The 25230-nt window shown below is 43.1% G+C and overlaps 1 protein-coding gene across 1 annotated transcript in view; it reads right to left on the bottom strand.

Moving 5' to 3' along the window:
• The window catches only part of CCDC3 (coiled-coil domain containing 3), a 117497-nt gene extending 101047 nt beyond the window's left edge, over positions 1-16450 (bottom strand). The window contains exons 1-2 of the mRNA XM_026016499.2: positions 16008-16450; positions 13344-13518 (exon numbers count right to left, since the gene is read on the bottom strand). Coding sequence (XP_025872284.1) covers positions 13344-13518; positions 16008-16381 — 549 coding nt within the window. The 5' untranslated portion in view covers positions 16382-16450. The remainder of the gene's footprint in view (positions 1-13343; positions 13519-16007) is intronic.
• Positions 16451-25230: the final 8780 nt, after the last annotated feature.

The following is a 25230-nucleotide window of genomic DNA, read 5'->3' as shown; positions in this document are numbered from 1 at the left end:
TCTGTGTCATAAATAAATAAATAAATAAATAAATAAATAAATAAATAAATAAATAAAAAACTCCACTCTTAAAGGGCCCACATACAAACTCACTTGCTCTGAGACCCAGCACAGAGTAAACAGTTTGAAAAGCACCTGGACCATACATGAAGGACATTTGTTGAATTTTAGGGCATGTGTCAGAGGGACAGAGATCTGTAGAAAATTTTACCCAGGAATTTAGTTGCTGGCAGGTACCATTTTTCTTGCCCTCCTCCTGTCTAGCTAGCCTGACATGGATGGGAACCAGTTCTGACACTGCCCACTCATCTTGCTAACACGGTTTACCATATGCCCACATTTGCACTGCAGATGTGCCTTGCCCATTCGACCCACCCCGGCAGGGACCCATTCAGTGTGGTTCCGGCCACACCACATCTGGCAGGTGGCCTTGGCAGAATGACCCACCCCACTGAAAGCAGCTCCTACTCAGCACACATCCTCAGGCAAAACTAGTACCCCCCCATCAGCTCCTGCTATGCCAGCATGCCCCCCTAACCAGTTCCTACCCGGCCACACCCAGCAGGTGGCCTCATCTGGGACTAGCACCCTTACAAAGTGGCTCCTGTACCCCCCTACACCTGGCTAATGGCCTTGGAAACCATGCCCCACCAAAGCAGCTCCTGCCCAGGGGTAGGGAATGAAGCCCTGTGCAATAGTACACACAGCAACTGCAGGCAGGACGCTCAGCCAGCTGCCACTCACCAAGGGGTACATCAAGTCCACCCACCAGTGTGCCCACCTGTCTCAACCCAGCTACAAGAGGAGGGTGCATGTACCCACTCAGGGGGCACCTCTGGAACACCTGGTTCTGGTGAGCAGTAGGACTGCACTTCTGGGCTCCAAGGGACTTCAAGATCAGGAAAGATCTACCTAATCTGCCTGGTACACAGGAACAAAGACAGAGAGCCAGTTAAAATGAGGAGAGGGGACAACGTTCCAAATGAAAGAACAAGACAAAAATCTCAGAAAAAGAACTAAATGAAATGGAGATAAACAATGCCCTCGGATAGGGATGCTCATAAAGATGCTCAGCAAACTTGGGAGAAGAATTGAAAGAATTGAGCACAGTGAGAACTTCAACAAAGAGAAAATATTTTAAAACAACTGGGGCACCTGGGTGGCACAGTCAGTTAAGCATCTTCCTTCAGCTCAGGTCATGATCCCAGGGCCCTGGAATCAAGCCCTGCATCGGATTCCCTGCTCCATAGGGAGTCTGCTTCTCCTTCTGCCTGTCGCTCTCCCTGCTTGTTCTCATGTTCGTGTTCTCTCGCACGTGCGTGTGCTCTCTCTCTCTCTCTCTTCCTTCCTCCCTCAAAAATATATACATACGTACATACAAATCAGCTGAAGAATAACTGAAATGAAAAATCCACTAGAAGGATTAAACAGCATATTCAAGGACACAGAAGAACCAAGAGGTAATCTGGAAGATAGGGTAGTGGAAACCCTCCAAGATGAACAGCAAAAAGAAAAAAAAAATTTAAATATGAGGATAGTTTAAGGGACCTCTGGGACAACAACAGGCAGATTAACATTCCCATTATATGGTTCCCAGAAAGAAAAGAGAAAGGGGCAGAAAACTTATTTGAAGGAATAATAGCTGAAAGCTTCCCAGGTCCAAGAATTAGAGAGTCCCAAACAAGAGGAACCTGAAGATGTTCACACTAAGACACATAATAATTATAATGTCAAGAGTGAAAGATAAAAAGAGAACCTTAAAGGCAGCAACTAGTTATGTACAAGAGAACACTCTTAACACCAAGAATAGATTTTTTTTTCAGCAGAAACTTTATACTTTGCTGTACTCCTTTCTGGCCTATAATCTACATAATAAAATGGAAAAAAACCTATAGCCAAGAATACTCTACCTGGCAAGGTATATCATTCAGAATTGAAGGAGACAAAGAGTTTCCCAGACAGGCTGAAGTTAAAGGAGTTCATCACCACTAAAGTGGTAAAATGGCCTTACAAGAAATGTTAAGGTCATGAAGCAGAAAAGAAAAGGCCATAAATAAGCTTAAGAAAACTGTGAAAGGAAAAATCTCATTGATAAAAGTCAAGAGTATATTGACTAAAAAGCTATTATGAAGGTTAAAAGACAAATAGCAAAATCAAGTAGGTCTACAATAATTGTTTAAGGGATAGACAAAATAAAAACATGTAATATATGGCATAAATTACACAAAATGTTGGAGGGATGTTAATGTAGGCTCTTAGAATATGTTAGACCTTAAGCAACCAACAATTTAAAATAGACTGTTATGCATAGGATGTTATATATAAACCTCATGGTGATCATAACCAAAAACCTTTAATAGATACACAAACAATGAAGAGAAAGAAATCCAAGCATAACAGTAAAGTCAAAGTACAAGGGAAGAAAGCAACAGAAGAGCTACAAAAACACTATATACAAAAATAAACTCAAAATGAGTTACAGACCTAAATGTGAAACCTGAAACCATAAAATTCCTAGAAGAAAATATAGGCAATAACTTCTCTGACACTGGCCACAGAAACATTTTTCTAGATACATCTCCTCTGGCAAGGGGAACAAAAGCAACATTAAACCACTGGGACAATATCAACATAAAAACCTCTTGCACAGCAAAGGAAACAACAAAACAAAATGGCAACCTACTGAGTGAAAGTAGATATTTGTAAATGATACATCCGATAAGTGGGGAGTATCCAAAATATATAAAAGAACTTATACAGCACCAAAAAAACAATCCAATTTTAAAATGGGCAAAGGATCTGAATAGACTTTTTTCCAAAGAAGACATCCAAATGGCCAACAGACACATGAAAAGATGTTCAACATCACTCACCATCAGCATAATGCAAATTAAAACCACAATGAGCTATCACTTTACACCTGTCAGAATGGCTAAAGTAAAAATGACAAGAAATGACAAGTACTGGCAAGGTTATGGAGAGAAAGGAACCCTGGTGCACTGTTAGCAGCTCTGCAAATTGATGCAGCCACTGTGAAAAACACTATGAAGGGTTCTCCAAAAATTTAAAATAGAATTACCATAGAATCCAGTAATTCTACTACCCAAAAAACACACAAACACTAATTCAAAAAGATATGTGCTTCTACGTTGACTACAGTATTTATAATAGTCAAGATATGGAAGCGACCCAAGGGTCCATCTACAGATGAATGGTTAAAGATGATGTGGGGTACATGTACACAATGGAATATTACTCAACCATAAAAAGGAGATCTTGCCATTTACAACAACATGATTTAGAGGGTATAATGCTAAGTGAAATAAATCAGAGAAAAACAAATACCATACAATTTTACTTATATGTGGATTTAAGAAACAAAAACAAAAGTCTGCTCTTTAAAGATCTCAGAGAAATGCAAGAGAGCAAGAGCAGGGAGAGGGGCAGATGGAACAAGAGACCCAGACCCCTCCCCCCTCTGCAGAGCAGATAGCCTGATGTGAGGCTTGATCCCAGGACCACGACCAGAGCCGAAGGCAGATGCTTAACCGACCGAGCCACCCAGGCACTCCAAAACAGTCTTAAATACATAGAACAAATCGGTTGTTGCCAAAGAAGAGGAGAGTGAGGGGCTAGGTGAGATAGATCACGAGAACTTATGGTACACATATCCTGATGAGCACGGAGAAGTGTACTGTTACTGAACAAATGTAAAATGGTAAGTTAGTTATACTTCAATAAAATTCTGCCAGAAAAATATAATAAATCAACAAAATAGTAGGAAGTGCATAGCTACTAAGGATTCCTTTAAATGTAAATGGTCTAAATGCTCCAATCAAAAGACATTGGGTGAGAGAATAAAAAAAAAAAAAAATGAGACCCGCTATATGCTGCCTATAAGAGGCTCGCTTCAGACCTAAAGACACATACATACTGCAAGTGAAGGGATGGAAAAAGTTTTTAAGATTATTTATTTATTCATGAGAGACACACAGAGAGAAGCAGAGACACAGGCGAAGGGAGAAGCAGGCTCCCAGCAGTGAGCTCGATGGGCAACTCGGTCTCAGGACCCCAGGATCACGACCTGAGCCAAAGGCAGATGCTCAACCACTGAGCCACCTAGGTGCCCCAGAAAAAGATATTCTATCCAAATGGAAATTTTAAAAAAAAGGGGGGGCTAGGGTAGCAACACTTACTAGACAAAACAGACTTGAAACAAAGACCATCACAAGGGACAAAGAAGGGCATTGCATAATGATAAAGAAATCAATCCAACGAAAGGACATAATTATAAATACCTATCCACCTAACATAGGAACATACGAATAGATCAAGCAAATATTAACAGACATAAAAGAAATTGACAGTAATATACTGAGACCTTAACACCCCACTTATAGCATTGATACATCATCCAGACAGAAAATCAATAAAGAAAAAGTAGCTTTAAATGACATGTTAGACCAGATGGACTCAACAGACACATATGCAACATTTCATCCAACAGCAGAATACACATTCTCTTCAAATTCACATGGAACATGCCCCAAGATAGATCACAAGTTAGGCTATGAAAGATGTCTCAATAAGGGGCATCTGGGTGGCTCAGTGACTGAGCATCTGCCTTTGGCTCAGGTCATGATCCCGGGATCGAGTCCTACATCAGGCTCCCCAGAGGGAGCCTGCTTCTTCCTCTGCCTGTGTGTGTCTCTGCCTGTCTCTCATGAATAAATAAATAAATAAATAAATAAATAAATAAATAAATAAATAAATAAAATCTTTAAAAGGAAAAAAGGTCTCAATAAATTTAAGAGGACTAAATTCCTATCAAGCACCTTTTCTGACCACAAAGGTATGAAACTAGAAATTACAAGAAAAAAACTGGTAAAACAAACATAAAAAGGCTAAACAATATGCTACTTACCCAGGGAAGAAATAAAAAAAAGAAATCAAAACGCATCTGGAGATGAATGAAAATGGAAAATTGTTCAAAAATCTCTGAGACACCATAAAGGTAGTTTTAAGGGGGAGATTTATAGTGATACAGGCCTTTGTCAAAAGAAAACAAAACAAAATAAAAACAATCTAAACTTACACCTAAAGCAACTAGAAAAAGAAAAACAAAGCCCAACGTTAGTAGATGGAAGGAAATAAAGATCAGAGAGGCAATAAATGATATATAGATTAAAATTACAATAGAAAAGATTAATCTAGGAACTGGCTTTTTGAAAAGATTAAAAAAATAAGATCAGGTTTTTTTGAACTGATAAATCTTTAACCAAATCATCAAGAAAAAAAAGAGCAGATTCACACTCAAAAGAGAAGTTACAACTAACACTTCAGAAATACAAGTGATAAAAGACTACCAACAATTGCATACCAACCAATTGGAAAACCTAAGAGAAACAGGTAAATCCCTAAAAACATAGTAACATAATACTGAGTCAGGAAGAAATGTAAAATCTGAACAGACTATTAGTAAAGAAATTGAATTAGTAATCAAAAGTTCCCAAAACTCCAGAACTAGACACTTAACACCAGTGAATTTTACCAGACTTTTATTTATTTTTTTTAAAGACTATCCATTCATTCATGAGAGACACACAGGGGGAGAGAGAGAGAGAGAGAGAGAGAGAGAGGCAGAGACACAGGCAGAGGGAGAAGCAGGCTCCATGCAGGGAGCCCCATGCCCAACTGGATCCTGGGACTCGAGGACCACGCCCCGGGCCAAAGGCAGGCGCTAAACCGCTGAGCCCCCCAGAGATCTCCTTTACTACACATTTAAAATGGAATTAATAGCTATCCTTCTCACACTATTCAAACAAATTAATGTTCCCAAATACATTCTACAAGGCCAGAATTGCTGTTATCAAAACCAAAAATACTACGAAAAATTATAGGCCAATATTCCTGATGAACATAGATGCAAAAATCCTCAACAAAATAAATTCAAAGATTTATTAGAAGGATCATTCAATACAATCAAGTGGGAATTATTCCAGGGATGACCCAACAACCACAAAAATCAATATGATAATGCACCTCAACAAAATGAAGGATAAAAACCAGATTATTGCCATAGATGCAGAGAAAGCACTTAAGAAAATTTCAACATCCATTTTCGATAAAGAATCTCAACAAAGTGAGTTCCGAAGGAACATACCTCAACATAATAAAGACCATGTATGAAAAACCACAGGTAACATCACACCCAACAATGTAAAGCTGAAAACTTATCCTCTATAATAATCAGGAACAAGACAAGGTTATAGTCACTGCCATCACTTTTATTCAACATAGTACTGGAAGTCCTAGCCAGAGAAATTAAACATGAAGAAAAGGCATCCGAATTGGAATGGAAGAAAAACAATGGTTTCTATGTGCAAATGATAGGACATTAAATATAGGAAACCCTAATATATAAAATCAATATACAGACATCTGTTGGATTTCTATACACTAATAATGAATTATTGGAAATAGAAATTAACAATCCCATTTACAATTGCACAAAAATAATAAAATGCCTAAGAATAAACTTAACCAAAAACATGAAACATATATACCATGAAAATTATAAGGCACTGATGAAATAAGTTGAAGACACAAACGGAAAGACATACCATGCTCATGGATTGGAAGAATTAGTATTGTTAAAATGTCCATACTACTCAAAACAATTTATATATTCAATGTAATCCCTATCAAAATACCAATAGCATTTTTTCACAGAAATAGAACAATCCTAAAGTTTATATGGAACCACAAAAGACCATGAATAGCCAAAGCCATCTTGATAAAGAACAACAAAGCTAAAGGTATCATCCTCCCACATCACAAGCTACACTACAAATCTACAGTAATCAACACATTATGGTACAGGCACAAGGACACAGAGATCAAAGGAACAGAATAGAAAGCCCAGAAATAAACCACATATATAGGGTTAATTAATCTACAAAGGAGGAGACAAGAATATACCATAGGGAAAAGACAGTCTCTTCAATAAATAATGTTGGAAAAAGTGAACAGCTACAAGAAAAGAATAAAATTGGGCCACTTTCTTACACTACATACAAAAACTCCAAATGTATTAAAAACTGTAAACGTAAGACCTGAAAGTATAAAACTCCTAACAGAAAACATAAGCAGTAAACTTGTGGACATTAGTCTGAGTAGATTTTTGCATAAGTCTCCTCAGGCAAAAGCAACAAAAGCAGAAATTAAAATGAAGCAACAAAAGCAGAAATTAAAACCGCTTCAAACTAAAGCCTTTTGCACAGTGAAGGAAACCATCAACAAACTGAAGAGGCAACCTACTGAATGACAGAAGATATTTGCAAAGGATATATCCAATAAGAGGTTAATATCCGAAACATATGAAGAACCCCCATAACACCAAAAAAAATAATCTGATTTAAAAATAGAGGATGGCAAAGGAAACAATCAACAAAACTAAAAGGCACCTATGGAATGGGAGAAGATATTCACAAAGGACATATTAGATAAGGGGCTAGTATCCAAAATCTATAAAGAACTTACCAAACTTAACACCTCCAAAAAAACAAACAATCCAGTCAAGAAATGGGCAGAAGGCATGAACAGACATTTCTCCAAATAAGACAAACCATCCAACAGACATATGAAAAAATGCTCAACATCACTCAGCATCAAGGAAATCCAAATCAGAACTACAAGGAGATACCACCTCACACCAGTCAGAATGTCTAAAATTAACCACTCAGGAAACATGTTGGCGAGGATGCGGAGGAAAGGGAACCCACCCTACACTGTTGGTGGGAATGCAAACTGGTGAAACCACTCTGGAAAACAGTACAGAGGTTCCTCAAAAAGTTAAAAATAGAACTACCCTACAACCCAGCAACTTGCATTCTTAGGTATTTATCCCAAGAAGATAAAATTAGGGATTTGAAGGGGCACATGCACCCCAATGTTTATAGCAGCATTATCAACAATAGCCAAAATATGAACCCAGATGTCCATTGACAGACAAATGGATAAAGATGTAGGTTCTGTGTGTGTGGAATGGAATAGAATTTTATTTAGATAAGAATGAAATAATGCTATTTTGCAATGACATGGATGGAACTAGAAGGTATTATGCTAAGCAAAATGGTCAGAGAAACACAAATACCATATGATTTCACTCATATGTGGAATTTAAGAGACAAAACAGATGAACACAGAGGAAGAGCAGGAAAATTAAAATAAGACAAATTATAAGAGACTTTTAACCATAGACAACAAACTGAGGGCTGCTAGAAGGGATGTGGGGAGGGGATGGGGTAACTGGGTGATGGACATGAAGGAGGGCACTTGATGTAATGAGCTCTGGGTGTTCTATGCAACTTATGAATCACTAAATTCTACCCCTGAAGCTGGTAATATGCTATATGTTAACTCAACTGAAATTTAATTTTTTAAAAAATGGGCACGGCAGCCCGGGTGGCTCAGCGGTTTAGTGCAGCCTTCGGCCCAGTGCCTGATTCTGGAGACCCAGGATCAAGTCCCTACATCGGGCTCCCTGCATGGAGCCTGCTTCTCCCTCTGCCTGTGTCTCTGCCTCTGTGTGTGTGTGTGTGTGTGTGTCTCATGAATAAATAAAAATCTTTTAAAAAAATAAAAATAAAAAATAAATTTAAAAAAATGGGCAGAGGACCTGACTAGCCACTTTTCCAGGGACATACTGAGGGCCAACACACATGAAAAGATGCTCAACATCACTAATCATCAGGGAAATGCAAACCAAAAGCACCAAGAGGGATTACCTTGCACCTGTTAGGATAGCTATTACCCAAAAACTAGAAGATACCACGTGTTGCAAGGATGTGGAGAAGAGGTAGGTCCCTCATATACTGCTGATGGGAATGTAAATGGATACAGCCACTATGGGAAACAGTATGGGGTTCCTTAAAAAATTGAAAATAGAACTGCCAGATGATCCAGCAATCCCACTTCTGGGTATAAACCCAAACTGGATAAAATCAGTACCTTGAAGACTTACCTACACTCCCCTGTTCAGTGCAGCATTTTTCACTATAGCCAAGACAGGAAACAACCTCCATGCCCAATGGCAAATGAAAGGATAAAGAAGATGAATTGATAAAGAAGATGTGGTTTATGTATACAATGGAATATTCCTCAGCCATTAGGAATGACAAATACCCACCATTTGCTTCAACATAGATGGAACTGGAGGGTATTATGCTGAGTGAAAGAAGTCCTTCGGAGAAGGACAAACATTATATGGTCTCATTCATTTGGGGAATATAAATAGTGAAAGGGAATATAAGGGAAGGGAGAAGAAATGTGTGGGAAATATCAGAAAGGGAGACAGAACATGAAAGACTCCTAACTCTGGGAAACGAACTAGGGGTGGTGGAAGGGGAGGTGGACAGGGGGTGGGGGTGACTGGGTGACGGGCACTGAGGTGGGCACTTGACAGGATGAGCACTGGGTGTTATTCTATATGTTGGCAAATGCAACACCAATAAAAAAATAAATTTATAAAAAAAGAATCTGGGGGAAAAAAGAAACTGTGGTATGTATACACACAAAGATTATTTGGCCTTTAAAAAGGAGACCCCACCATTTTCAACAATGGACGAAGGATGGACCTTGAGAGCATTATGCTAAGTCAGACAGAGTAAGACAATTACTGTCTGATTTCATTTACATGTGGAATCTAAGAACAAACCAAGCACACACATATACAATGAGTTACCACCGCACACCTATCAGCATGTCTGTTTTTTCTGACCATACCAAGTACTGATGATGCAGAACTGGAGCTTTCATACATTACTAATACAAATCCAAAACATTACTGCCGCTCTCAAAAAGAATTTTGCAGTTTCTTACAAAATTAGACATACACTTACCTTATGACCCAGCAAACCCATCCCAGGTATTTACCCAAGACACACTGAAATTTATGTGCATACCAAAACCTGTACGTGGGTCTTTTAGGTCTAGTAGCCTAAGATTGTGAACAACTTAAATCTCTCTCAACTGACAACTGGATAAATAAAACTGTGGTACATCCCTACAGTGGAATACTCAGCAACTAAAAATAAAGTGAACTACGAATGAACACAAAACAATTATCAAATGTATCATGCTAAGTAAAAGCAGCCAATCGAAAGGGAAAAAAAAGCAACATACTGTATGAGTCCGTTCATAAGGCACTCTGGCAAATGCACAACCAGTGTTGGAGATCATATCAGTAGACCCCATGAGTTCAGGTTAGGAAAGGGTCTGACCAAAAAAGGGCAGAAGGGAGGTTCTTTGCAGTGATGGTATTTTTCGGGCACTGGGTTATAGTTTTGATAAACACACATGGTTGTATAATCACAACTCTTAACAGCATATGCAAGAGAGTCAATTTTACTGCATATGGATTTTTGATATTAATGTAGAAAATGAGACAGAAGGCTTCTGCTTACTTAGGCATCCTGTCTTTCTGGATGAGAGACAGGATGTCTAAGTAACAAATGTGTAAAACCCATAAAAGGGTACACCAAACCTACAACAGTAAATAAAATAGTTATCCCTGCCCTTGGGTAGTTTGGACAACCTGAGTAGGCAGGGTCTGAATAGCAGGAAAACAGAGACCAAGTGGTGTGAACAGGATGGCTGCCATCTTTAAATACAACAAAACCCCTTCCCTCAACTATTCTACCCCCTTCACCAGCAGCCTTAGATGTATGAAACCATCCACAGGCAAACTTCAACTCCTTGATGAGTTGTCTACCCTCACTCATGCCCCACCACCCTACTCCCTCATGTTATGGAAAATGTGCTCATTTAGGTCACCTAAGAGAGCTTACTCCTCAGTAATCATTTTACTTGACTTCGCAACAGCTTTTGGCTCTGATGATCACGCATCCTTCTAGAAACACTCTGTATCCTTGACCCTCTGGGCTTTCCCTCTACATCTCTGAATGCTCCTTCTCAACCATTGTTAGCATTCCACAAGGCTCAGTCCTACTCTAGGGCCTATATTCTGCTCTCCCTATGTGCAGAAAATCCCTGAAAATCTCATTCACATCCAGTCTCAACAGACACTGAATTATTGTTAAGTCCCAAAGGTCGATTTTCCACTTAGAGCTCTTCTAAAAAGCTCCAAACTTACAGATTCAACCCCTATTAAAGAGCTCACTTGGCTCAAAATGACTCAGATGGCTCAAGAACCCCTCAACTCTGTACATTCAGCATCCAACACCTGAATTCCCCTACCAAACCTTTCCTATTCACATCTCTCAGCGTCGGTCCTGGCATGCAGCTCACACACCAGAAACACAGAAGTTAGCTTTGACCCTCCTCTACCTCTTTGTGACCAAACCATCAGGAACACCTAATCTTATTCCCTAAATCTCTCTCAAATTTATTCACTTTACTCCATCCCTACTGCCTCTACATAGTCCAGCAACTACCTGGGAGCTTTATAACCACTTCCTGTTCTCACCACATCACTTGGATTCCCTCCAACCCAGTAGGTTTTTCAAAATGTAAACTTGATCCTGTTCCCCTTCCTTTCACAACATAAAAGGTTTCCCATCACAGTTAGGATGGGAACCCTCCTAGGTCTGGCCCCAACTCAAGCTCTTGTCCCATCCTCCTCAGTCACTCCCTTTGCTCCAGCCAAGGAGCTTTCTTTCATTCCCTCAAAGGCATCATGCATTGTGCTGCCACAGGAACTTTCCACAGATTCTTTGGACTGCTCTCATATCTCCCTGATCCCAGCATTAACTAGGATGCCTCTTCATCCATCAAATCTTAGCTTCAGTATCAATTCAACAGAGAAGGCTTTCTTTACCCTTAAGTCTAGGTCAGAATCCCTGATTTTTTTTTTGGGGGGGGAGCATATGTTTTCATTTAAAATTATGAGATCATTGATGGGGTCTTTTGATTCTGTCAATCACCAACACTAGGACTATGAGCTTCAGGAGAACAGGGGCTTTGTATTTTGCTCAATATTGAGAAACTAACATCTAAAACAGTAGCTGCTTTATAGTAGGTATACAGTATTTGCTAAAGATTGGACTCTGTAGTCCCACAAACTGATGTCGAATGTCATACATGTCCACACACTTTGTAACAGCAACATACTGGAAACAAAGCTAACCACCTACTAACAGAGGACTTGATTAAATATATTGTGATACATGCACTCAATGGAATGTTATGCAGCCATTTAAGGCAACTTCATCTACACTGATATAGAAAGATCTTCAAGATCTACTTGTGAATAAAGGCAACTTATAGCCAAGTATGCGTAGTGGGCTGTCACTTGGGTCAAAGGAGACCATAAATAACACAAGTTTGAATTATTTGTTGGATGAAAATACTCATTGAACAGTAACTCTTTGTTTAAAGGGTAGGTGGGAACCAGGTGGGTAGGCATCAGACGTGGAAGAGAAACTCTATTGACTACCATTCTACACTTCTAGATGTGGGACCCACATGAGCCACTTACCATGTGCAAATTAGTTCATCAACCCATAAAAATAGTCCTGTCCCATGAGATACCTACACCCTCCCCCCCTCAGAACACTCCTAGCAGTCTGTCACACTGCCCTAAAAACATGGGAGACACATGGCCTGGGGCCACCTCCTCTACTGATCTGGTCCTACAGTCATCCCAGCTTGAGTATGGCAGTGCCGTCTGGGACAGTGACAGTTTTCAAAATCTCCCCACAACTCTGACATCTGTCCCAGATGGGCAGATCTCTTTTACATTTTCATACCCCAAATTATCTTAACCCTTACATTCCACACTGCTTTGGCCACCCTGTGCCTCCAGGTCTTCACAACCAGAGTTAACAATCGTGGAAGGGTTAGCTAGGACAACCATTTCCTGAAGGACTTTCTCTTCTCCCTTAGAAGATTCCCTAGAGCCTTATGCTATCAATAACAGAAATGATATAATAATCATAACAGTTCTCATGTACTGAGTACTTACTCTGTCACGCACTATGTTAGAGGCTTTACATATTTTTTTTACCTTTTTTTTCTTACATAGGTAAATCATACTGCATCAACCTTATGATGTAGTTTGTTCCCATTTTACAGGGGGAGAAACTGAGGATAGGTGCCCACCTTCATTCAATCTGTTCTCTCACTTTATGAGGAACCCCATACCAGCTAGTAAAGTCTCAGGAATTTAATTAGTTTATGAGAAGTTTGTTTGTTTAAATGCTAGGGGAATGGGAATGGTCTGGGCTTCTGGAAGAGTACTCTTGACTCCTTTAGTCACAAAATTCAGACAAGACATAGTTATTCTATTATTTCGCTGTGACACGGGAACAGTCAATTCTTACCCTATTATCTTCCTGGATCTCCCAGTCACTGGAAAAAGTTGCCAGCTGCTGCCCTTGAGAACAGTTCGAAAACTGGAAAAGGCTGGAAAACATCCTTCTGTTCTCTTGAGTGTCTGGAAAGATGGCATCTTGGAAATTGACTCCGTGAGGCAAGAGATTATAGTTTTCATCCATCCTAATGGGAACAAAGAGGAAAAAAAGCAGAACTGTAGGCTGTACAGCCATAGGGTATACCAGCTTTAATCAAGAGTTGTAAAGACGGACCATCTTGCCATTACACAACTAGGTCTCACAGGACTCTCGTTAGAGAGTTTCTAAGTGTTTCTCTGCCTCACACTACAGGAGTCTATCCTTAAGGTTTTCCAAAAGGGGAGTTTGGGTGAAGGGTTGCGGGGGAGGGACGTTGTGCAGATGTGTTTGTCTACTTGTATATCTCCCAAGTGGCCTACTTTTTCAGTGTTCCTTGTTTCTCAAAGGAAATGAAAGCCAATTATAATGACCGAGGTTTGAATCCCGCCATTGCTACTTGTCACGTATCTGATTGGAGAGGAGTTTCCTGGATTATCTAAGCTTCACTATTCCAGTCGCTACTCCACCACCATGATGGTGGTGCAAGGACCGCATTAGATAAAGTATCTGGCATAGAGCAAGTGCAGTATAGACATTAACATTTTCATAGAGCTAAGAATAAATAGCCTGTTGGAAAGATAAAGAAATCACGTACAGAGAAGAGAGGGAGAAGTTACCCTCCAGCACAAATAGGGACTCATCAGTGAGCCTCCACTGCCACTTTTCCCTGTGACACTGCCCAGAATCTGTCCTGATCTCACCAGGTCCCAGAATAACAGGGGAGGAATGATTTGTATGCCGTTGTTAACACACTTCAGGGCAACACAGCCCTGTGAAATGCAAATCTGTCAGACTACCAGTGGACTCTGTATTTCTGCCCTAAACTTTCTGTAAATATGTCAGAGGGAAAGATGAAAGGGCTGGCTGACCACCACAGAGCCACTGGACAAAGCTCTTTCATGATAAAAATCAGGAAAATATAATGTCTGCTCAAGTTCTCCAGCTTTTTTCTTCAGAAAATAAAGTTTCAGCGACTAGTAGCTTTATAGCTGGGTTCTCAGTATCCTTCCTCAAGAAAAACAGGAGAAATCTGAGTTTCTTTGTATCACAGATACCACCTCACTCCTTGCTGACTTTATTTAGAAACTATACTTCCCCAGCAATTTAAAAAAAAAGGGGGGGGGACACAACATAATCTCAGCAAACCGTCCAAGCCAACACAAAGCACGCCATGTATTCTAAACTTAGAGGTTCTGGCTCCAATATGGAAAACATGTGTTGCCATGAGCTTATGAACGTCCCCGGGTGGATCTTATGGTTTTCTTGTTCAGGCTCGTGTGAAATCTCAAGAGCTAAAAGTGAATCTGCAGACTGAGGGCATGGTCATTCCAAAGGTCCTCGTCGCTGCTTCCCGGACTGGGGAGACTGGAGCCACTGCCAGTCTGGACTGTGGGTTCACTCACTCACTAGCTAGATATGTAGGTAACATTCCAGGTCAACATTTCTCGCAGCTGCTCTAGGGCACTCTAATTCAACCGGCGGCAGCCAATGCATTTGGGGTTCCACCTGCTGTTCTCTATCTCAAACTTCAAACCCATTGACTGAACTCACACGCATGAATTCCATCTTGACTGCAGGCCAACTTTCATGGAACTTGACAAGATTCCAGGGGTCTCCAGTCGGAGGGGGCCTCCTGCCTGCTTCACCTAGACTCTTCAAAGGACTGGTAGCCAGGTCCTCCTCCCCAGCAGGCCTCCCACCTAAATCTCTGCTATTTTGAAAAGCCAGGCACTGAGATCTGCTGGTGGTGGACAAGGGGTGAAACAAAAGGACAGCTGGGCTGCACGCCTCACCATCCCTAACTTGGCATTCAAGCAGGTGCAGCAAAGAGGAACTGGGCCTTCCTTAGCTCACCTGCACAGGTGTGCTGCGGCTTCACTGTGTTTTCATCTCAACCAACCTGGTTTCCCGCGTAGCGAGAGAGGGAGGCAACTGAGGTTCTTCCCAACACAATTTGTTCAAAAATTCACAGGGAGGGCAGAGCTGGAATTCCAACAACAGTCTGACTTGAAAGTTGGTGCCCCCGCCCTCACCATCCCAAGCTACTCCCAGGGAATCCAATTATTTATTTTTTTATTTTTTTTATTGGAGTTCAATTTGCCAACATAGAGCATAACACCCAGTGCTCATCCCGCCAAGTGCCCCCTTCATTGCCCATCACCCAGTCACCCCAGCACCCCCGCCCACTTCCCCTTCCACTACCCCTTGTTTATTTCCCAGAGTTAGGGGTCTCTCTAAAAGAATAAAAAGAGGAGCCAAGTGGATTGTTGGAAACCACCTTGGGCTTTTGCCTGCAACAGTCTTTGATGCATTCAGCCCAGAAATCCTGGTTTCTGTCTTTTCAGCGGCCTTGGCCGAATACACCCAGGACCTTTGTCCAGACGTCGCAAGGAGCAGGAGAGAATAAAGAGTTAAAAGGAAAGGAGCCCAAGGCGTATTCCAGGATTCCCTGGAGTTCCCGGGCTGGTGCCCCTAGAGGGGGGGGGGGGGGGGGACCGCAAAGAGGCGCGGGCCGAGGTGAGGTGCGGCGCTCACCTGAGGAAGAAGAAGTAGGCGTAGTCCTGGACCACGGTGTGGGAGTGACACGAGAAGTAGCCCAGGCCCGTGAGGTTGAGCCTGGAGCCGGCGGGCACCTCGAGCATGCTGCCCCACGCCTGGTCGCACAGCATCTCGATCTCGGCCGAGTAGAAGAGCCCCGCGTCGCCGGCCTCGTACTGCCACGGCAGGTAGTTGTACGGGCCGTGCACCTCGTGGTGCAGCGCCAGCACCCTGGCGTACACGATGATCTCGGCCAGCTCGGCGCGGCAGCCCTCGCTCAGGGGCCTCCACTCGGACGGCAGCTGGCAGCCGCGGGCGGCGTCCGGCCGGCCGGCCAGGCAGAGCGCGGCGAGCAGCAGCGGGCGCAGCATGCCGGCGGGCGGGGCGGGGGCGCGGGAGCGGGAGCGGGGGCGGGCGGGGGCGCGGGCGCGGGAGCGGGGCGCGCTAGCCCGGGCGCATGGCGGGGACCCCCGGGCCGCGGCGCGGGGAGAGCGGCGGCCGCCGGGAGCCGCCGGGAGCCGCCGGGAGCCGCCGGCGTCGGGGAGCCCGCGGAGCCCACAGCGCCGCCCCGCCGGCCGGCCCAGGGCAGCCCGCAGCGCAGGGCTCGGGCGCCGCTCTCCCAGCCGCGGGGCCCGCCGCGCCCGGCCCTGCGCGCCGCCTTAAGTAGGGGTCTCGGGGCGGGCCGCCGCCTCCTGCCCTGCCCCCCGCGGCGGGGCGTGGGCGGCGGAGGGCGGGGGCGGGGGCGGGGGGGCCGCGGCGCGCGGCGTCGGTGCCCCCAGGCCCCGCGCGGTGCAGGGGGAGCGGGGGCTGCGCGACCGGGTCACCGGCTGCCGCGGCGCGCTGGGCCCGCTCCGGACGCGTGGCCCCCTCGCAGTCCTCGCTGCTTGGCCGCAGGACCCTGCAGGCGCGTTTGCGTGGTCCCGGGAGTTCTTTTATTTATTATTTATTTTTTAAGATTTTACTTATTCATAAGAGACACAGAGAGAGAGGCAGAGGGAGAAGCAGGCTCCACGCAGGGAGCCCGACGTGGGACTCGATCCCGGGCCTCCAGGATCACGCCCCGCCCGGGCTGCAGGCGGCGCTAAGCCGCCGAGCCTCCCGGGCTGCCCTCGGTAGTGCTTTTACAGTCGAGAGATCCGCGGAAATCAAATCTGCCTTTTGCTTTGCAAAAGTTAATTTGGAAGTGCAGCGTGCGCTAATCAACTTTTTTAGGTTCCACCCCCCTCTCTCTCTCTCTTGCTCTCTTTCATGTTGCTTATTATCTCATGATAATCTTAGGAAGGCCTTAATGAGAGATTTGAAAAGCCATTCTTGTCCCGATTTCCCTAAAGCTGAGTGATTTATAGAATCCCTGCTTCCAGATTCTGAACCCCCGACACCTGAGGAATAAATTAAGAAGTGAATTCCAACCAGCTTTTCACAAGTCAGTGCCTGAGTCTGAAGAGACCCAGGCTCAACCAACAGTCTCTTTCTCTCTACACTCAGCAGCAGCTCCTTTTATCTCCTAATTGCCCTAAGTGTTCCTAATGTAGTAAGAAGAAGGAAAAAAGGAGGATGTTTATTTGTAAACATGTTTATAGTATTTTTCTATGTGGATTACATCGTGCATATATAATCGTGCGTGTAATATGCACTTCATGGTACATGTCATACATATTGTATGTAATATATATTTATAATAAATGTATGAGCAGAACTGCCTTTAAAATGGAAGACTCGGGATCCCTGGGTGGCACAGCGGTTTGGCGCCTGCCTTTGGCCCAGGGCGTGATCCTGGAGACCCGGGATCGAATCCCACGTCGGGCTCCCGGTGCATGGAGCCTGCTTCTCCCTCTGCCTGTGTCTCTGCCTCTCTCTCTCTCTCTGTGACTATAATAAATAAATAAATAAATAAATAAATAAATAAATAAATAAATAAATAAATAAATAAATAAATAAATAAATAAATAAATAAATAATGACTCTGTTCCACAAGCATCTCGTTTACCAAGGTTTCTGCAAGTCTGAGTCTTGGAACCAGCTAACTTCTTCCATTCACTGAAGAGAAAGTTCTTAGGGAATTCCGGAAGGAAAGGTAAAGAGAAAAGAGGATAAAGAAGTGGGAGAGGAAGTTTTGAGGCTGGGCCTCACCTCTCTATGGTCCCCAAATCTTCTTCCTGTGATCCCTAAATCTTCAAGTCAGGCGATTTAATTCACCAATGCTTGTTGTGACCGCAGTCTTTGAAAGGTAACTCTGTGGTCCAGACCTGGCCCTGTCAGGCCAGTGACTCTGGAGAAAGAGACCATGAGGAAGCACAGCTTCAGGCAACAGGCGGACATCCATGGGAGGGCGTTGGGCATCCCCAGAAGCGGAATGATCAGGACTCCAGCCAGCCCTGCCCAGCTGGTGAGGGAATGGCGAGCTGCCGCTGACATGCAATCACATTAGCCCAGAATCTGATCAGTGACTCAATCGACCAAGTTCTTGTTCCTACAAAGTCATCTGTGATGAGCCTATAAGCAGACAGAAATAAGAATGAGGGGGACACCTGGGTGGCTTAGTGGTTGGGTATCTTCCTTTGGCTCAGGTCATGATCCCAGGATCCTGGGATCGAGTCTCACATCAGGCTCCCTCAGGGAGCTTGCTTCTCCCTCTGCCTATGTCTCTGCCTCTCTCTCTGTGTCTCTCATGAATAAATAAAAAAAATTTTTTTAAAATAAGAGTGAGGGCTTCTCACAGATAAGAACTAATCCCTCCATAGCTAGTAGTCAGCCTAGACCTTCGATGAATTTTCCAGAAAAACCAGTTATCATTAGAGGGAATCAAGTCAACAGTCGTCCTGATGATATGACCCCTCCCCCATACACACACCCTGTGGTAGATACCAGACTTTCACAATGGGTAAATGGTGTTCAAGGATGACTTCCAACACCATTTGTCAGCACTGCTCACTTGTCTCTCACTGAATATGTAAATTAGGAAACCTTGTAATGTCATGGTCATAGTCTACTAGGGCTGCCGTAACAAAATACACAGATGATGTGGCTGAAACAACAGGCATTTCTTTTGTTACAGTTCTAGAGGCCAGAAGACCAAAATCCAGACGTCATGAGGGTTGGTTTCTGGGGAGGGCTCTCTTCAGGCTTGTAGACAGCTGCTTCACCCCGTGTCTTCACATAGCCTTTCCTTTCCTGCATGGAGAGAGAGAGATCTCTGATGTCTCTTCCTACTCGTATAAGGACACCAATCCTATCAGATTAAGGGCCCAGCCATGTGACCTAAGGATGTAATTACTTCCCTAAAGTCTTCATCTCCAAATACAGTCTCATTGGAGGTTAGGGTTTCAGCATGTGAATTTAGAGGGAAAGGGAAGGAAACACTACTTGGTCCATAACAGATATTTAGGAGGTATTCTGTAGGTTTGCTAGAGAAGGAAAGAGAGAGGATATAAAATGCTTGATATTCCCAGCAAGCGGACTTCAACCATGGACAAATTATAATATTAACAACTGCTAACATGTATTCATTGCTTACTGTGGGCCAAGCACTATTGTAAGGGCTTTGAATGTGTTATCTTAATTCTCCAAACAACAATCTGGAAGTACATACTACTCTCATCCTCCTTTTGTAGATAAGGAAACTTAGGCATGGTGAGTTTAATTGATGTACTCAAGATTACAGAGCTGGAAAGTGACTGAGCCAGGATTCAAACCCCAGCATCAGACTCCAGAATATATACATTTAACTACAACATGAGAATATGGACAAAATAGGCAATGTTTTCAAGATGCAAGTGAACCATTCATCTAGAAGCAAATATATGCATAATAATAACCTTAGCATACTCATCAGTGATGGCTAGAGCAGTATGTAATTGGACAAACATTCATTTTGTATTAACCAGCAGCCCTGCTCTGTGTTAGTCTCATGCTGTAACTTAAACAGATGAGATGGTAAGAAAGCTTTTCCGTTGCATCTTCAAGCATCTCAGAAGCCTGGGAAAGATTTGTTCACTTCAACAGATCTTAAAATCCTGAGTTTTCTTTCCATTTAGACAAGCAAATAAAAAATCAGTATGCATAGCTGATTTCTCCTTGCATAAACTTGACAAAATCCAAACTCTCCCAACACCATGCAGAATGTATTTTCCAGAAATGAGCATCATTGAGAGATTGTCTTTCTCCTAGACTTTTTACAGAAACATCAGTCATGCTTCTCTTCTCTGTCAGGTCTGGCTGAGTGTCACACTGCCTGGGGTTCTTTCTCTGGGGTCATAGGGGGTGTCCTCTGGTGAGCAACTTCTCTTTGGAGACTAAGAATTCCATATAAGCCAAGCTCAAGGTGGCCAGGGTGGGAAGTAAAACTTCTATCAATAAATGTTTGGGCTTAAAAGTGAATGAGCCACTTCTACTCCTTGATTCCAAGACCCATATGTTCTGACTATGGGAAAACAGCACCCTGTATTGTTCCAGATGCTCAAAGCACATCTGGAATTCTTTAATATAGCACCTGTTCCTTTCAGGGTGGGACTCTCAACGGACATAAATGAGTCTTCAGTAAGCCATTAGTGAGCTTTCAAAACTTGTCCAGTTGCTTCTAGTTGATGGAGCAAAGGATAAGACCAGTTGATTCCATGGCCAAGAGCCCACTGCTATTCCCTTTGCAGTAGAAGAAGCAATGCTATGGAAATCACTGATCAGAAACAGTGCTATGGGAGATACCATGATGGGGGGTAAGGTAGTGCTACTGACAGAAGCACTGTGTGGCAGGGAAGGTGTATCCATGTCCAGAACATGCCTGTCCCAATGAGGACAAATCTCTGCCCCCTCCAAGATGGAAGAGGTTCAATGTAATCAGCCTGCCACCAGCTGGCTGGTTGGTTCCCCTGGTGAATGGGACTATATCAGGGGATCAGTACTGGTCTTTGTTGTTCACACAGTAGGCTCTCCGCTGTGGTGTTTGCCAGGTCAGCCTTGGTAAGAGTAAATCTATGCTGTCAAACCAATGCATAGCCTCTATCCCTACCACCATGGCTGCCTTTTCATGGGCCTGCTGAGCAAGCACTGGAGTGGCTAGGAAGAGACAATGATATCCTTAGAGTACATGATTTGTCTGCCTAGTTACTGAGAGCTTCTCTTCAGTGAATGCCTTTGGTCATCATTTATGTGGGACACAAACATCTTATAATCTGACCATTCCAAGAAGTCTATCCACATACCTCTTCCCCAGACATCCTTGTCACCTATTTTCCAAACCTATTTCTTTCAAGTCCCTGGTAATCTATGATGGTTAATTTTATGTGTCAGCTTAAATGAGCCACAGGGCATCCAGATTAAACATTATTTCTGAGTGCCTGTGAGGATGTTTCCAGATGAGATTAGCACTTGAATCAGTAGACTCAGCAAAGAAGGCTGGTCCTCCACAATATGGGAGGGCATCGTCCAATCCACTGAGGGCCTGAATAGAACAAAAAGTGGAGGAAGGAGGAATTTGCACCCCATCTTTTTTTTCTTCCTGCATCACTCCTTTAGCTGGGACATCTCATCTCACCTTCAGAATCTACACCATTAAGTCCCCTGGCCCTTAGGCCCTTAGACTCAGACTGAATCATACCACTGGTTTTTGAAAGGAGAATAGTCAGATCCTGAACAAGGCATAGATTTGATCCAAACTCCTAGAGCTTGGTGCTGGGACTATCCCGTTGGTGCTTGCCCAGAGGCTCCTTACAGCATTCACATTTCCCATAGACACGTTAGATATCACTGGACCTAATGGGTAAACAAAGACCCAAGTGATACAGTGGCTTAAACCACAGCTTGAACTTGCAGTGGGGCATTCTTTTGCTTGTCTCAACTTAAAACTGGTAGCCTTATAGTTGACTCTGTAGACAATCCAAGTAGCACATTCAAATGCTGTATATACTGTATATATTGCTGCCCAAGTACAAAAAGGCTCACCAAGCATTTTTCCTCTTTTTTCATTGCAGGGGGTCCTGCAAGAACAGCTGCAAGAACAGCAGCTTTACTTTCACTTCAGAAAAGTGACATTTTTAAACCTCCAGAAACTTCACTGAGTTCATGGGCCCCTGAGTTTTTGTAGTATCTCTTTCCTACCTTCTAGTTCACATTAGGAAGGCCTCTAAAGTATCTACTACTTTATGAACATCAGAGCCAATCATCATAATGCCATCAACAATGTAGAGAATGATCTTTTGTGGAATGTCAAGACAATCAAGATCTCTATAGAATAAATGTACCAAAGAGTAGTATTGGCCTAGCCTGAGGCAAGACTGTGAAAGTGTACTGCTAGCCCTGACAAGTAAAGGCAAACTATATCTGGTGGTCTTTACAAACTGGCATAGAGAAAAAGACATATACCAGGTCAGCATCTCCGGAGCAAATGCCAAGGAACATGGCAATTTGCTGTAGGAAAGATGCCACACTGGGGGCAGCATTTGAAATTTTAGTTACTACCTCATTAGTTTACAGTAGACTGCTCATTCTTCAAGATCTGTGCGACTTTTGCCCAGGCCAAACTGATGAGTTCAATGGAGATGTGATAAGTATTGTGTTTTGTGTCAGTCTCAGCTGGAGACCAAAGTCTGGACCAGCAGCCCTTGTGGTTCTTATTATGAATCCTCAGCAATAACTATCAGGAAACTTTGAAAAACATGTTTATTACTTACAGGTCCTGGAAATTACACAACACATCTGAAGCCACAGAGTAAGCTCACAAGGTAGAAAAACAGAGCAGGGGCCACGAGTTCTCCTTTTATTGGAGTTGAGGGTGGGATGCCTAGGCTTTAATAGACTCATTCTTCATTGGTGAATTTAAACTGTAAGAGCAGAAATTTAAAGCATGGGAATAGAAAAACCAGCTGCTCAGATGCTCGTTATCAAAATCAACTAAAATCTCTAAAAGAAAGGAGCCTGAGGGCAGCTTGACTCTTCTTGAGTCCTGTGGCTGGCACTGTGTTTATTCAAGATAGCTGTCTTTGAAGTGCATGCTTCTTTGAAGTGCACGCCTCAGCAATCAAAGCTTAAATCAGGAATTTGCATCACAAAAAAAGAGAAAAAAACAACTGTCAGGGCTTACACTACAGTGCACTACCTGCACTTCTTTCAGGGCTTCAGTGGCAGCATTAGTTTGTGCAATCCCCCCAAGGATTGCAGTATTACTTCTGTCTTACTTTCTTGGTGTGAATGGAAGTCCTAGGGGCTTCCACTTAGCCCTTCCTACCATAGCAGCCATCACCCAGGGGTCAAAGAGCAAATATAGGGATTCTGCTAGTTGTCAACCATGTCTATTCCACTTATACCTTCAGAAACTGGGAAAACAACCAATAGCTGAGTCTCTGAACCAAACTGGCCTGATACAGATCTGATTTGAACTAAACTTCATCTATAATCTGAACATTATAAAATTTCACTTTGGTCTTGAGGCCCTCTGGGATTAATATCATTTCAGAGCCAGTGTCTAAAAATCCCCAAAAGGTCTTGGTACTTCCTTTTTCCAATGTAGTCATTCTGGTCAATTGCCTCTGGTCCTCTTAAAAAATCTTAGAAGAAAAATTGCAATGTATACTTGTGGCAATGGTTTGGAGTCCTTCCTCAAGGGTACCTGGCCTACCCTTCAATCAAAGGGCTGTGTCTCTGTGAATTTACCTATGTCTGGAAACTCGGTAAGAGGACTCTCCTCCGCGGCAACTTAAGTCCGGTTTTCTTCTATGAGGCTTACAGTTTTTCCTGTTATATAGATCAAGCAATATTCTAGTAGACTCCGTATATTTACTTCTGAGGGACATCATGATCAACTAGCCACTGCCAAAGAGCTCCAACATTCAAAACATTCTGATTACTAGTATGTCCCTCCTGTCCTTTACGGTAAATGTATTCACCTGCATTAGGCAGTTGAATGTGACTGCTTGTCCCCTGCTATTTCAAAATCCCATCATCCCCTTTGAAACCAGGAACCCAACTAAACAGTGGCATTCTCTACAGTCATACTTTGCCTAGGAAGAAGAGCAACCACAGAGATTTTTAAGGATGTGGGTGTTCCCCTCACTAATATATATCTCATTGCTTTTGTGAAGGGAGTACCTTTGGGCCATCTTGTGGAATGTAGTTGGGAGTTGGCCAAGCAGGTCACACATAAAACATTCAGTTCAATATTCCTAACTTCATAAGCCTTTGGATTCCCTCCTCCACATTATGCCATGGAAGCTCTGACATATCAGCCTCATTAAATAGATGCTATCATGGACTCTAAATTTTATTCAACCAATCAAGGAAACTATTAGAGCCACTCTAGAAGTACATTGAATCTACAATCTCTAGTAAATGTGTCAGTATCAACAAATTTGGCCAGAACTGGTGTTATACTCAGCCCACTTTAGTTCCACCCAGATTCTTTTGATATATATTGGCAAAGTCTTGCAATACCTTTAGTGTGTAGGCTATTTCCCCCTGGGTAATAGTTGTACCTGCCCCCTCAAGCATACTGAGCTTTGTCCTTAAACACAGCTCTAGCTGACCTTAATTGTGGCTTCAGCTGCCTCGTGGGAGATTCTCCTGCAGTGACAGAGCTGGACCATCCAAAGATGGAGAGACCCAGTACTGCCAATATGTCATTTCCTTCTAAAATAAGTTTGACAAAATCCCAATCAAAAACATGATGCAAGTTTTTTGAGTTTGATTTTAAGAAAATTATTCTAAGTTAATCACAAAATGTAGATGAGGGGCAGCCCAGGTGGCTCAATGGTTTAGCGCCGCCTTCAGTCCAGGGCATGGTCCTGGGGACCCAGGGTCGGGCTCCCTAGATGGAGCCTGCTTCTCCCTCTGCCTGTGCCTCTACCTCTCTCTCTCTCTCTCTCTCTCTCTCTCTCTGTGTGTCTCTATGAGTAAATAAATAAATATTTTTTAAAAATGTAAATGAGTGAGTTCTTCCTCTTCTTCCTCCCCTTCATATCATTTCCTGAAAAATTCAGTCCTAAACCCTTTGTTTGGGACCAAGCATGTTACATGTCCAACCTGGGGTGGGAAGAGATATATAGGAGACCAAACAAAAATAAGCAGTTTTCCAAACATAACTGCCCATTGCAGGCATGAGCCACAAAGGGTAAGGACAGCTCCATGCAAAGGAGTGGCCCAGCACAGGATGTCAGAGCTCCAGCAGGGTTGGGAGGGAGTCTCTGCATATGAACTGTACGTCATGGGGTTTTGGAACCCAAGAAGGTGAGGA

The sequence above is a fragment of the Vulpes vulpes genome, chromosome 2 (genome assembly GCF_048418805.1).
Source record: "Vulpes vulpes isolate BD-2025 chromosome 2, VulVul3, whole genome shotgun sequence".
NCBI classification, from domain to species: Eukaryota; Metazoa; Chordata; class Mammalia; order Carnivora; family Canidae; genus Vulpes; species Vulpes vulpes.
This window is presented reverse-complemented; position numbering and strand designations above follow the sequence as displayed.